At 45.9% G+C, this 12,405-nt stretch overlaps 2 protein-coding genes across 2 annotated transcripts; both read left to right on the top strand.

Annotated features, from left to right (window-relative positions):
* Positions 1–2,719: 2,719 nt before the first annotated feature.
* LOC123443664 (DEAD-box ATP-dependent RNA helicase 40-like) lies at positions 2,720–7,601 on the top strand. Its single transcript, XM_045120145.1, has 7 exons — positions 2,720–3,403; positions 3,512–3,580; positions 4,354–4,623; positions 4,698–5,048; positions 5,182–5,459; positions 6,205–6,549; positions 6,725–7,601. Exons 1-7 carry the CDS (start codon positions 2,969–2,971, stop codon positions 7,425–7,427), a joined length of 2,451 nt encoding a protein of 816 aa, XP_044976080.1. The 5' UTR covers positions 2,720–2,968; the 3' UTR covers positions 7,428–7,601.
* Positions 7,602–9,381: 1,780 nt separating this feature from the next.
* Positions 9,382–11,311, top strand: LOC123439899. The gene is made up of 3 exons (XM_045116521.1): positions 9,382–9,414; positions 9,505–9,660; positions 11,252–11,311. The coding sequence occupies exons 1-3, from the start codon at positions 9,382–9,384 to the stop codon at positions 11,309–11,311; spliced, it is 249 nt and encodes an 82-aa protein (XP_044972456.1).
* The last annotated feature ends 1,094 nt before the right edge of the window (positions 11,312–12,405 follow it).

The raw sequence follows: 12,405 nt of genomic DNA, 5'->3' as shown, positions 1-12,405 counted from the left end.
TACAACAAAAAAATAAAAGGGGTGTGAGGGGGAATCGAACCCTGCATCTACTGGTGCACATGCCCTGCTCACACCACTCTGCTACCCTGTTCTAGTTTGACAAAAGAGGGAAACAGAGCAGGTTAAGCCTGCCTGCTGATGCTACTACTAACAGCGAAGGAAAATAATGCAAAAGGGGGGTGCGCCAAATGGGACTCGAACCCTGCACCCGATGGAAATAAGCAGAGACAAACTCCATTTGCGCTACGCTGCGGAACTTGACAGAGAAGGGGAGCTAGCTCTGAAGAACCACTCCCCTGCTACGAGGCATCTCGCCGGCGACCGAACCAGAGGAAGCTGGCGGCGTCTACCACGACCACCTACGGCAGGAAGACACATCAGCGGGGGACGCGGGGAACCCAGGGTTCCGTTTTCGTAGAAAGCGCGGGAAAGGTGCTCGCTTGGCACTATGCTACTGCACCGGAGCTGCTGCTGCTACTACCGCCGTGCTCTACCGTCGAACTCCGGCAGGGCATCGGCCGCTCCTAGTCTACGCGCGCTAAGCAGGGAGGGGGAGCGGGAAGAGGCGCTGCAGCTCACCTAGGCTCACCGACGGGATCGAACGGAGAGGAAGAAGGGTAGCGAGCCGAAGCAGAGGAGGTGGCCGGTCGGGGAAGAAGAGGACGTCGTGGACATCGAGGATGTCGAGGAAGAAGCCGTCGGGTAGCTGCGGGAACATGATTTCCTCGGTCACCGCGTCCTCCTGGTGCTGCTGAAGGGGTGAAGAAGTCGACGCCTGCTGCTGCTACGAGCTCACCGAGCTCCTCTCATGGCGTCGCCTTCGGGGCCCTGCCTTGACGGCGCGAGGGGGAGGAGAAGGGAAAAACGGGAGCCCTAGAGTGGTGGGGAGGCTATGGGCTCCTTATAACATCTCGGGAGGTGAGCTTGGAGCCACCAGATCAAAGGGAAGAGGGGATCGACGGTGGTGTTGGCGTGGTACTGGGGTGACGACAGCGGAGGAAGGAGACGACCTGCTGCTGGGCTTCTGCTGCGCTACTGGGAGAGCTGGGCCTCTCTGGTGGGAGGAAGCCCACCAGAGCATCACTTAAAAGAAAAAGGCCCTCCCTGCAAATTCCTATTAGATAAAACCACAGAGAAAAGGAAAAAGGCCACAGAGAAAAAGAAAGAAGATAAATTAAAGCAAAAATGTTTCTGGGCCTGAAAAATAGCAAGCTAAATAAATAAAATAACAGAATAATTTTTTTGGCATATGAAATAAATACAAAACAACATTATAGATTCTGTTTTGTGTTTATTTACACCTTCAAAACACTTTTCAAAACACCAATTTTGGCACCCCAGATATGCCCACAATATTCCTTAAACAAAAGACATTTTTAAAGCAGAGATAAATAAGGTGGAATTTTGAACTTGAGAATGAAGAGAGAAAAGGGTTTGCAAGTAAATAGAGGGTTTTGAAAATATGACAAACACCACTACTCTTAGTACTCCAACACATGAAATCATAGCAGCACCTCATCACATATACAAGGTCACATGCATCACAAGGTAGCTAACCTCAAGATCACCACACCACATGAAATGCTAAGATCATATTGCAACAACACAAGACAAGGGCATGCAATGATATGCTATGCAAGCATGCTTGGGAAGGAAGTAGTAAGGGACACACATGAAATCATGGCACAAATGATATCATTATAATCATGACAAGGTGGACCCACTTGCAATAGGTTCCAGATAGGGAAGGTTTACACTTGGGGCACTACACCATAGGTGCAAGAACACAAAAAATAAGTTGATAACTAATCTACGAATAACAATATATTGTTTTGTACCCAAGAACTAAATTAAGAAAAATAATAGAAAAACAAAAAAATTGATGAAAAAGGTATCTTTGAGATATACCACACATCAAGGTCTACTACATCTCTTTTGATCATCGAAATGATGATCAAAAGAAATATACCAAACAATAAGAAACATGCACAATCGAGCAAGGTTGATGCAAAACACATGTTTGAATCTACGAAATCGAATTGAAACATCATGAGAAAACATACTACCAAATCAAATCTAACAAGAACAACCATGTAGTGATTTTTGACTGTATATAGATCGATCTAAGAACCGATTCAATAAACATTAAGTTGATGTTTGATTGAGTTGAAAACTGCAAGGGCACTTTCTTTTTTTATCCAAGAGAAGTCTTTGTCTGGAAATATAATGATGGAATAAAGTGAAAATCAAGCAAATAGGAGAACTACCAACATGAGGAAACTCATGGAGGTGACATATGATCTCAAGAAAAAGAGGCGACGAAACAACCGTGTGGCGGTGGCTACGACACGGAAAGGAATACAAGGTGAAGAAACAATAATTTCGGTTAAAAGACCTAAAGATTAGGGACTAAAATAAAAACAAATAAAATCAGAAACTGCAAAAGTGAAGACTGAACAAAAGATGTGACTGCCTCTCCTTTCATCATGTGTCGAGCGAGAGCATAGCGGGGAACCTCCTAGATAGGTACCACTTGTTGTGCTAGGAAGCCACGAGCGACAATCATTAAGGGATATCATTTAAGTAGTGATTTCGATTTTTTACACTTACGTAGTTTTGTCTAGCAGTGGCATGATTTTTTTCGGGGATGATTAAGCAATTTTTTTTGAAGATAGGATGATTTATATGAAGGTGTTTGGTCAAGGCGCAAACGCGCAGTGATTGGGTGGCTCTCCTCCGCTTGCAACCTACCTGAAGCTGGGCTTCTCTGGGCTTGAGCTCGTTTCGAACTCGACCATCGCAAAATCCACAATAAAAGGCGAGGCAGAGTCGAAAAATTTAGGTCAAAAGAAGGAAAGGGAAAAACGATAGCCCCTCGCCGCCGCCGCCGCCGCCGCCGCCGCCGCGCACTACGAATCCGCGCGCGCCCTTGCCGGAGACTAGGTATTGCCCCAGATCTGCCGCAGCGATGTCTGGAACCGCGGCCCCACGGTACGCGCCGGACGACCCTACGGTGCCCAAGCCGTGGCGCGGGCTGGTGGACGGCACCACCGGCTACCTCTACTACTGGAATCCGGAGACCAACGTCACTCAGTACGAGAAGCCCGTGCCGCCGGAAGCTCAGCTCCCGCCGCCCCCGCCGCTCCCGCCGCCGCCTCCGCGCGCCCGCGGCCGGGATCGTCGAGACCGTTCCCGATCTCGCTCCCGCTCCCGCTCCCGTTCTCGCACACCGCCTCGGCGCGACCACCGCGACCGCGACCGGCGCCGCCACGACGAACATGACTCGTTCAAATCGGCGTCTTCCCATCACCATCTTCCTCCGGCTGCCACCGGCATCCCTACCGCATCAGCTGATGATCCATCAGCCGAAGCATACCGCCGTCGCCATGAGATCACAGTCATCGTAAGGATCTCCCAGCTATCCTCGTTACATCTCATAGCATATTTGTTACACATCTCATAGCACATTTGTTACTCAGTATCTATTTTTTTTGTTTGGTCTGTGATGCAGGGGGATAACGTGCCGGCTCCCATAACTGAGTTTGACTCTGGTGTCATCCCGCTGGATATACTCAAGGAGGTATGCATAAGTCTGGTAATAAATTGTCACCCAAGGTCACACTAACCCAAAAGAGTTTGATCAAGGGTCAGCATGTTGGATCACGGGGATGCGCTCTTGTTTATCTTTTTATCTGTTTGATTGATTGTTCTAAATCAGGGACGCTTGCGAGTCAGTTACTTATCTACATCTCTGTGGCAGATGCGATATTTGCTCCAAGGTGGAGCTAATGTCGCACCCTGCTTCGTGCGCCCTCGTCCAGTCTGTAATTTCGACGGGCTGAGGTCGGATGTCATTGATGGAGCTGCCAAGGGTGGGTGGACACCCCAGGCGGCTTGCTCCCTCCCAAGGGGGCTGCCCATGGTCTAAAAGGCCATCTACGTCGGCTGACGCTGATTTGTTGCTCCGCGTACTTTTCCTGGGAAAGGCTCCTCGCATGGATGGCAGGCCTCTTCTGGGGTCTATGGAGGTCTCACCCAGGCTGCAGGCGTCCAGATGCCTGACCAATGGAAGGGGCCTGTGGATGAACGATCCATGGCTGAGCGAGCCTGTCTCCAGGGATTCTGTTAGAGCCTTTTCTACTTCGCCCTGTGTCCGAACTTTGTGGATCCGTTCTCTTCCGTACGGTCTTAAATTGGCTTCGCACATTGTTATTTCTTTGTTGTTTTCACTACATAGAGTAACTAGAGTTTAAGTGGGAACTGTAGCAGATGTAGGTACACCACATTAACCATATTCTTTTGGTGTCCTTATTTTGTTTGCCTTTGCCTTCCGTTCGCTTTCCTTTTTTCCAGATACAACGTGCCGGATTCCCGAGTCCGACACCTATCCAAGCCCAGTCGTGGCCAATTGCCTTGCTCAATCAAGATGTTGTAGCTATTGCCAAGACAGGATCTGGAAAAACTCTTGGGTATTTGCTTCCTGGGTTTATGCATATAAAGCGTATGCAGAACAGCACAAGGTCTGGCCCAACAGTGTTGGTTTTGGCACCTACTAGAGAGCTCGCAACACAGATTTTGGAAGAAGCTGTGAAATTTGGCAGATCATCAAGAATTTCTTCTACGGTAAGTTTTCTTTGCCTTGCTTCTCCTGGATTACATGTTCATTATCTGATCCTTTGTTCTTGCTCTCTTCTTAGTGCCTTTATGGTGGTGCTCCTAAAGGGCCACAGTTAAGAGATTTGGAAAGAGGGGTTGATGTTGTTGTTGCAACACCTGGAAGGTTGAACGACATTCTAGAAATGCGGAAAATAAGCCTAAAGCAGGTCTCGTACCTTGTTCTAGACGAAGCTGACCGCATGCTAGACATGGGGTTTGAACCACAAATACGAAAAATAGTAAGAGACATACCTTCTGGTCGGCAAACTCTGATGTACACTGCTACTTGGCCCAAGGAAGTCCGAAGAATTGCAGATGAGCTTCTTGTTCACCCTGTCCAGGTGACCATTGGAAGTGTGGATGAACTTGTTGCTAATAAAGCTATTACTCAGGTATGGGACTTGCTTTGTACACTGCACTGGTGATACTTGGAAAGATCATTTTTTGCTTTCATTAAGACATTTCTTTTAGTTTTTATTCTGTCCCGTCTCCTGTTCCTATATTCTAATCCTGTTGCTCTGCCAGCATGTGGAGGTTATCACTCCCTCAGAAAAGCTTCGGCGTCTGGAGCAAATATTGCGATCCCATGATTCAGGTTCCAAGATACTAATATTCTGTACCACCAAGAGAATGTGCGACCAACTATCAAGGACACTCAATAGGCAATTTGGAGCAGCTGCCATTCATGGTGACAAGTCTCAAAATGAAAGAGAGAAGGTCCTGAGTCAATTTAGATCTGGACGAGCTCCTATTTTGGTGGCTACAGATGTTGCGGCACGAGGTTTGGACATCAAAGATATCAGGTTAGTCAAATCTACCCCCTCCGTCCCAAATTACTTGTCTTAGATTTGTCTAGGACGTGCCTAATTACACCTAATTTGGGACGGAGGTTGTATTATTCTAATGATTTTATTGCTACACAGTGGAATAGCATCCCATAAAGTTCTTTCGTTGTTGAAAAATACAAGGCGCTGCTTCATGTATATATATGACCATCATGCTAATTGCACTTGTGAAACTATTTGAATGTCTAAATGGGCTAACGAATGTTGCCTTTGCGAACCATGGTAGCAGAAGTCCATGACAAGGATACCTAAAATTTCAGAAGTAGTTAGCTTATGCTTTTAGTTGTGTCCAAAACCTGTAGTACCAATGTTTGGTCGTTACCAAAATCTAGTTCCTTTATGGGATTGCGTTATTTTGGGCATGCTCATGCCACTTTGCCCATTCTAGTTTGTATGTGCTGCCATTTTTTCTCGCTGGGTAGGCTTTTGCTTAAACCAATCAGACCCTAAAGAAAGGAAGTGCAGTCAATATGGCCTACCAGCTAACTGAAATTGCAGCTATTCATTATCATGACATGTCCAACCGTAAACTTACTGAAATCATTCTGGATTTAAGTAAATATAACTATTGCAAATGTACTCTTGAAGAAAGCTGTCATTTTGTTCTTTGAAGTTTCAGTATTGTTCTGATGAACACTCTTGACCACCAGTGCTTCAAATCTCAGAAATGATCTCACAATATCCTCTTGCTTTCTTGACATAGGGTTGTGATCAACTATGACTTCCCCACTGGTGTTGAGGACTATGTTCACAGGATTGGCAGGACGGGAAGGGCCGGTGCCACTGGTTTGGCCTATACATTTTTGTGTGATCAGGATTCAAAATATGCTTCCGACCTAATTAAAATCCTGGAAGGGGCAGACCAAGATGTTCCTCCTGAACTGTTGGACATGGTATCTCGGGGTGGGCGTGGTAGGAAGCGTAACAAATGGGCAGCTCGCTCTGAGAGGGGTGTTGGTTCATGCTCTGAACTGGATTCAAGGTATGGTGGCAGGTTAGAGAGTAGTCGCGGTGGCCATGGAAAGGATGATTATGGTGGCCGTAGCAGGTTTGTTCCGTCTCTTCCATTTTGTTTTCTGCAAGTGCTGATGAAAACAGAGTCTGGATCTTGTTAGTTTTAAGTGAAGTAATCCGATATTATAATTTCTTTTGTCGTCGTTGTTCTATAGTTTGTGTTCCTGAGCCAAATACCGTGATCTTTATAATGTTGCTGATGCTTGCAGGCATGATCATGGTGGGTCTCGCAGGTCTGGTAGAGGTCGCAGCAGAAGCCGTAGCAGGAGTGACAGTGATAGCCGCAGCCCAAGCCCCAAGAGACGGCGCCATGATGTGCTGGCTAGCCGTAGCAGGACTAGAAGTCGGAGCCGAAGCAGGAGCAGGAACAAGAGCAGAAGCAGAAGCAGGAACAGGAGCAGGAACAAGAGCAGAAGCAGGAGCAGGAGTTACACCAGGAATCGCCGTGCTAGCCGTAGCAGGAGTCGTAGCCCTGGCGCTAGACGCAGGGCTGAAAGAAGAGCTGGCTCTGGGTCTACACGTCCTGACTCTGTCCTCCCAGTGGAGAAAAAAAGCTCACCCAGTGTTGACCCTTCAAATGACCACAGGAGGGGTAGTGTTGACCCTTCAAATGACTATCAGGTGGAGGATGGGAAGATAGGAAAGGTTGATCTGGATCGGTCGCCCAGTCCGCAGGAGCAGGATGACAAGTCTGCTCCATATAGTCCTGTGTATAATGGCGAAGGAGGCAGGGGGTCAATGAGCCCTAATGTTGAGCCAGTGGTGGATGCTAAACCCGTGGAAGTCTCTGTGAGCAGCACGAAGAGGGAGGATCAAGAGGAAGGTATGATAGATGAAGAGGGAGAGGAGGGTATGATAGCCGATGATGATCCTCGCCCAAGTGCAGCTGTGCAGAACGGTGATGATAAGTGATAAACGCTTTGAACGATGAATGAAGGGAGTCTGCTCCCTGTAAGCAGCAGCATATGCTATTCTACAAACAATCCATGTTAGACTTCTAAGTACGAATGTGCTGTTGTTTTTATGTAACATTGAACTTTCATTTGCTGTTTGTTATGAACCAGAGACCAAGATCGTTGTTTGTTATGTCCCTGACTCGTGTTCATCCCTTGGCTTGTTTGAACAGCATTTCTGTTTGTTGATTTATTATGCCATCGAGTGCGGACTTATAGCATACCGGAATGATTCGGTTTCTTATCAACACTGCCCACGGGAGACCGTGCACAATCTTGAGGAGCTTTGCTCCTCAGGCTGTAGGTGGATCTGGGAATAAGTGGGATTAGTGGGTTCATCCCACTAAAATTGATTAATTGGGCTCCCACTGGATAGAGAAAAAAATAAGTGGGCTAACCCTTGAGTCCCACCTATCCACCAACCCCATCCACAAGCCTTCGCAGGAGGCGTAGCGGCTGTGCCGCCGATGGTTGACTCTCACCGTCGTCGCTCGACGGATGACGCCGGCGAATCCCTTCCTCATCCGCCTCCAAGTCAGACCCCTAGCTCGCAGCCTCTACTTCGGCCGGACGGGATGATGAGGTTGCCGGCAGCGCCGACCCCGACCCTTGGGTCGCCGGCAGCGCCGACCCCGACCCTTGGGTCGCCGGCAGCCCGAACTCCGACCCATGGGTTGCCGGCAGCCCGAACCCCGACCCACGGGTTGCCTGCTGCCCCAACCCCGACCGGAACCTCGGCGCCCAAGTTGTCGGTACCAGGTATTCCCCTTTCATCCACCCGGGCCCTGCACGATGAAGCTTGCCTCTTTCTTGGCCTGATTGGTAGGAGATACCACTGGAGGGCTAATTTGCCAGCAGCAAGAACTTGCAGCAAGATTCTTGGTAGCTGATGGATGGGGAAGCAGCAGCAGCAAGGGGATGGGGATACATATAGCGGCCCGGATTATAGTGATGGATGGGGATACATATTACATATTACAACTAATTATACATATTACAGATTCCTAGTAGCTGATGGATGGGGATACACATTACAACTAATTATAGTGATATTATTCTACAGGATTGTGTTTCTTGTAGTTATACTGATATTAATCTCCCCTTATGATTAATTCTACAGGATTGTGTATTCTTAATACAGTCACGCTTAATGAAACTAGAAAAACCTGGTTTCCACTACAATCCCTTCAATTGATTTTTCTTGAAACTGAAACCGGGCAGCTCTCAACAACATCACAAGTACACAGCTGCTGAGCTGCACTACCAGCAATATTCAGAGGACCTTCAAAAATATATTCAGAGGATCGTTTGCTACAGATCTGTGTCCTTCCTCTGTACTTCTATCATTCCTCTCTAGATCTTCTTCCTCCTTGTGTGTGGTACTGTGGTTGCTCTCCGCAAGCAACGGTGCATATTCTGGCCACGACAACGGCTTATTAAAAAGAAACAGGGCAAATGTGAACTGCAGTTGTATTCGACCACAAAAAAAACTGGGCAGCGGTGACGAGCCCTTTTGTCATCGGCTCTTTTCATTTGGTCATTCTTGACTGATTCTAATGAAAACCTCATGTGCAACCTTAAACTCTCTCTTTTCAATGCGATGAAGCACAAAGGTCCTTTGCGTTTTTTTGAAAAAAAAGGACAAGCAGTTAGCACTAGGTTTGTTACTGAAGTATTCTTATTTTGCTCGAGGTTTGTTATTCAGTAAAACCTTATAGATTTATTATTCTACCATCTTATGAAACTTTTCAGATCTTGAGGAGCATAAGGGTAGTACTGAGCTCTTGCGTGCTATAAAAATTGAGAAGGCTAGTGGCCCGGATCTTGAGGAGCACAAGGGTAGGAAAAGGAAGCGAAGTAGACAGAGAAGCAACGAGCATCACGGGGAACACGAAGAAATGAACAAAGTCGTCATGAAGCCGTCGATGTCCAAGAAAAAGAGAAAGGTAAAAATTATCACACTACTTTATCATGAAGGCGTTGATGTTCAAGAAATAGAGATGCAGTTTTTAATCATGACAATTTTTCTCTCCCAGGCTAGTGAAGAAAAGTGCACTAATTCAAAGAGCAAGAGAAGGCTGAATAAGGATAAGCAGCCATCACCTGAATCTTTACCCGTTGAGAAGAATAAGCAGCCATCACCTGGATCTTTACCCGTTGAGAAGAATAAGCAGCCATCACTATCCAAAAAGGTGGTAAGATCTCCAGTCGTTAACAATGTGATAGTGTCATTCTTAGCAAGAAGGGAAAAAAAAGGCTAAGTCACTAGCAAGCTCCCCTTCACAGCCTTCACTTCTAGCTCTATCACCAAATGTAGCAAACTTTGGTTCACGCAGACCACGAAAATTAAATTCCAAAATTTGGAATGAGGTAGAACCGATATATGTTGATGGAATGCTCTCACAAGGTCGTTGCACTCATTGCAACCAAGTCTTTCCTGCCTCGAAAAAGACAGGAACAAGTCATATCCTTAAACATTTGGGGGTATGTGAGGAAAAAACTAAAATGGATGGTATGGTTGCCAAGATTCGAACTGATAGTGCAATTAATCTTGATTGGAAGTTTGACCAAGGGCGTGCACGTAGAGCACTGGTGGAGTTAATTGTGCTACATGAATTACCTTTTAATTTTGTTGAGTACCCTGGCTTTAGGTCCTTTGTTAAGACTTTGAATCCATGGTTTGACGTGGTATCCAGGGCAACAATTAAAGAGGATTGCATTGCTTCATATGATAGGCACAAAAAAGAAATTCAAGCATTCTTTACCAGTCTAAATTCCCGAGTATCATTAATGGGTGACATGTGGACGTCAAATCAGAAATTGGGTTACTTTTGCATAACCGCCCACTATATTGATGACTCGTGGACTCTGCAAAACAAACTAATCAGATTTTGCCTCTTGGAAACCCCACACAATGCCCATGACATGTTTGACATGGTGCAAAAGAGCTTGAGAGATTGGAATATTGAAGAGAAAATCTTCAGCTTTACCCTGGACAATGCACAAGTCAATACATCAATGGTTGGCCACTTGAGAAAGAATTTGGTAGATAGGTATCTTCTCCATCATAGTGGAAAATTATTGCATGTTAGATGTGTTGCGCATATACTGAATCTTGTGGTGCAAGATGGGCTAGATGCAATGGCTTCGGTAGTTGATCGAATCAGAGAATCAGTGCAGTATGTCAAAAGTTCGCAAGTAGAATGGAGCGATTTGATGAGATGATTGCGCAAGTGGGACTTGCTTGTAAAAACCATCCTTCGGTAGATGTGCCTACAAGATGGAATTCAACGTACCTTATGTTGGAATCGTCATTGCCATTCAGATCAGCGTTTGAAGCCTTGAAAGAAGCCGACAAAGATTATAAATTCGCTCCTTCAACTAGTGAATGGGAAATGGCTGAAGCTATTTGTCATATTTTGGGCACTTTCTACACAGCCACGAAGAAAGTCTCGGGTAGGACATATCCCACCTCTCACCTTTACTTCTACGAGGTCTGGAATGTGAAGCAAATAATGGAGAAAGAAGTCTTGAATGAAAATCCTACCATTATTGCTATGGTGAAAGAGATGGAGAAGAAGTGGATCAAATATTTTGAGGAGTCATTCTTAGCAAGTTGTGTGCCGGTAATTTTTGATCCAAGGTACAAATATGAATATGTTGACTTCCGATTGACTGCAACATTTGGTGATGATGCCGAGAAATATCTTACCCAAGTACAGAGTGCGATGAAGATCCTATTTGCCGAATATGCATCTGAACTTGAAAACACTTGTGATGAAGGTGATAAGCTTGCACAGGAGGATGAGGAGGGCACTCTTGATGATTGGGATAAGCATTTGAGGTTGAAAAGATCCCACAACTCGAATGAGCTACAACGATATCTGGAAGAAGAGTTGTTTCCTCGTCGACAGAAGTTGGATATCTTGAAGTGGTGGGAAATCCACTCCCCAAAGTATCCAGTGCTTGCAACTATAGCGCGGGACATATTGGCAGTGTCCGCGTCTACAGTGCCCGCGGAGGCTGCATTCAGCAATGCTGGAAGGGTCATCACTGAACATAGAAGTAGTTTGAGCCCGAGTACCGTTGAGACGCTGATGTGCCTCGAGGATTGGCTTCGGTCAGCTGGTAATATGTTTTTAATTATTTCTCCATACTTTATTTAATATTATCCCTGTTGAATGTTTCATTTTGAATGCCTCTGATATTCTAGATCGCCAAAAGGTGGAACTAACAGTCGGAGACCATGGTGGTGATCAAGATGATGCTCGAACCACCTAGGTAATTTTTCCATGTTGCCTTTAATTCTCATGTACTTGATTAACTTTTGAAGGATGGCTACATGTATTAATCTGTAATTGGACTGTTCTTAGAGTTCTGGAGCAGTCAGCTGTCAGCATCAGAATGATCCAAGGAAAGTGTTCTCAGAGTTCTGGAGCAGTTCAGGGAGCAATGTTCTGGAGCAATGTGTTTTCCAATGTTCTGGAGCAATGTTGTGGAGCAATAGTTTCTGGAGCAATGTTTTGGAGCAATACTTTCTGGAGCAATGTGTTTTCCAACACCCACTGTCATGTCTATGTGGCTGATTTAGTGGCTGATTTCATAATACTTTATGTCATTTAGTGGCTGATTTCATAATACATTTAAAAAGTGGGAACCCACTTGATCCCACTTAACCCACTTAAATTTTAGTGGATTGTTGGCTATAACCCACCAAAACGTGTTGGAATTAAGTGGGATGTGGTGGGACTCCCGCTATTAGTCCCACCTGCAGCCTGATTTGCTCCGTTGCCTGCCATTTATCAACCAGAGTCCAAATTATTCCCGCCATACTTTTGTGCGCAGACAGATCAATGATTTCTGGGAATGGAGCTATAAAAAGAAGGTAGAATTCCCGGTAAAGTTTTGCTATGTGCTTGTCCAAAGTATATAGGGTC

This window comes from Hordeum vulgare, chromosome 3H, assembly GCF_904849725.1.
Source record: "Hordeum vulgare subsp. vulgare chromosome 3H, MorexV3_pseudomolecules_assembly, whole genome shotgun sequence".
Lineage (NCBI taxonomy): Eukaryota > Viridiplantae > Streptophyta > Magnoliopsida > Poales > Poaceae > Hordeum > Hordeum vulgare.
The sequence above is the reverse complement of the archived record's forward strand: the minus strand, read 5'-3'. Positions and strand labels throughout refer to the sequence as shown.

Bases quoted from the DNA above. Each gene is read 5' to 3' on its own strand.
- LOC123443664 (XM_045120145.1), top strand. From the start codon at position 2,969: ATGTCTGGAACCGCGGCCCCACGGTACGCGCCGGACGACCCTACGGTG. The intron at 5,049-5,181 runs GTATGGGACTTG...TTGCTCTGCCAG, and splicing joins CTAATAAAGCTATTACTCAG to CATGTGGAGGTTATCACTCC. The intron at 6,550-6,724 runs GTTTGTTCCGTC...TGATGCTTGCAG, and splicing joins GATTATGGTGGCCGTAGCAG to GCATGATCATGGTGGGTCTC.
- LOC123439899 (XM_045116521.1), top strand. From the start codon at position 9,382: ATGAAGCCGTCGATGTCCAAGAAAAAGAGAAAG. The intron at 9,415-9,504 runs GTAAAAATTATC...TTTCTCTCCCAG, and splicing joins TGTCCAAGAAAAAGAGAAAG to GCTAGTGAAGAAAAGTGCAC. The intron at 9,661-11,251 runs GTGGTAAGATCT...CTTGTGATGAAG, and splicing joins AGCCATCACTATCCAAAAAG to GTGATAAGCTTGCACAGGAG.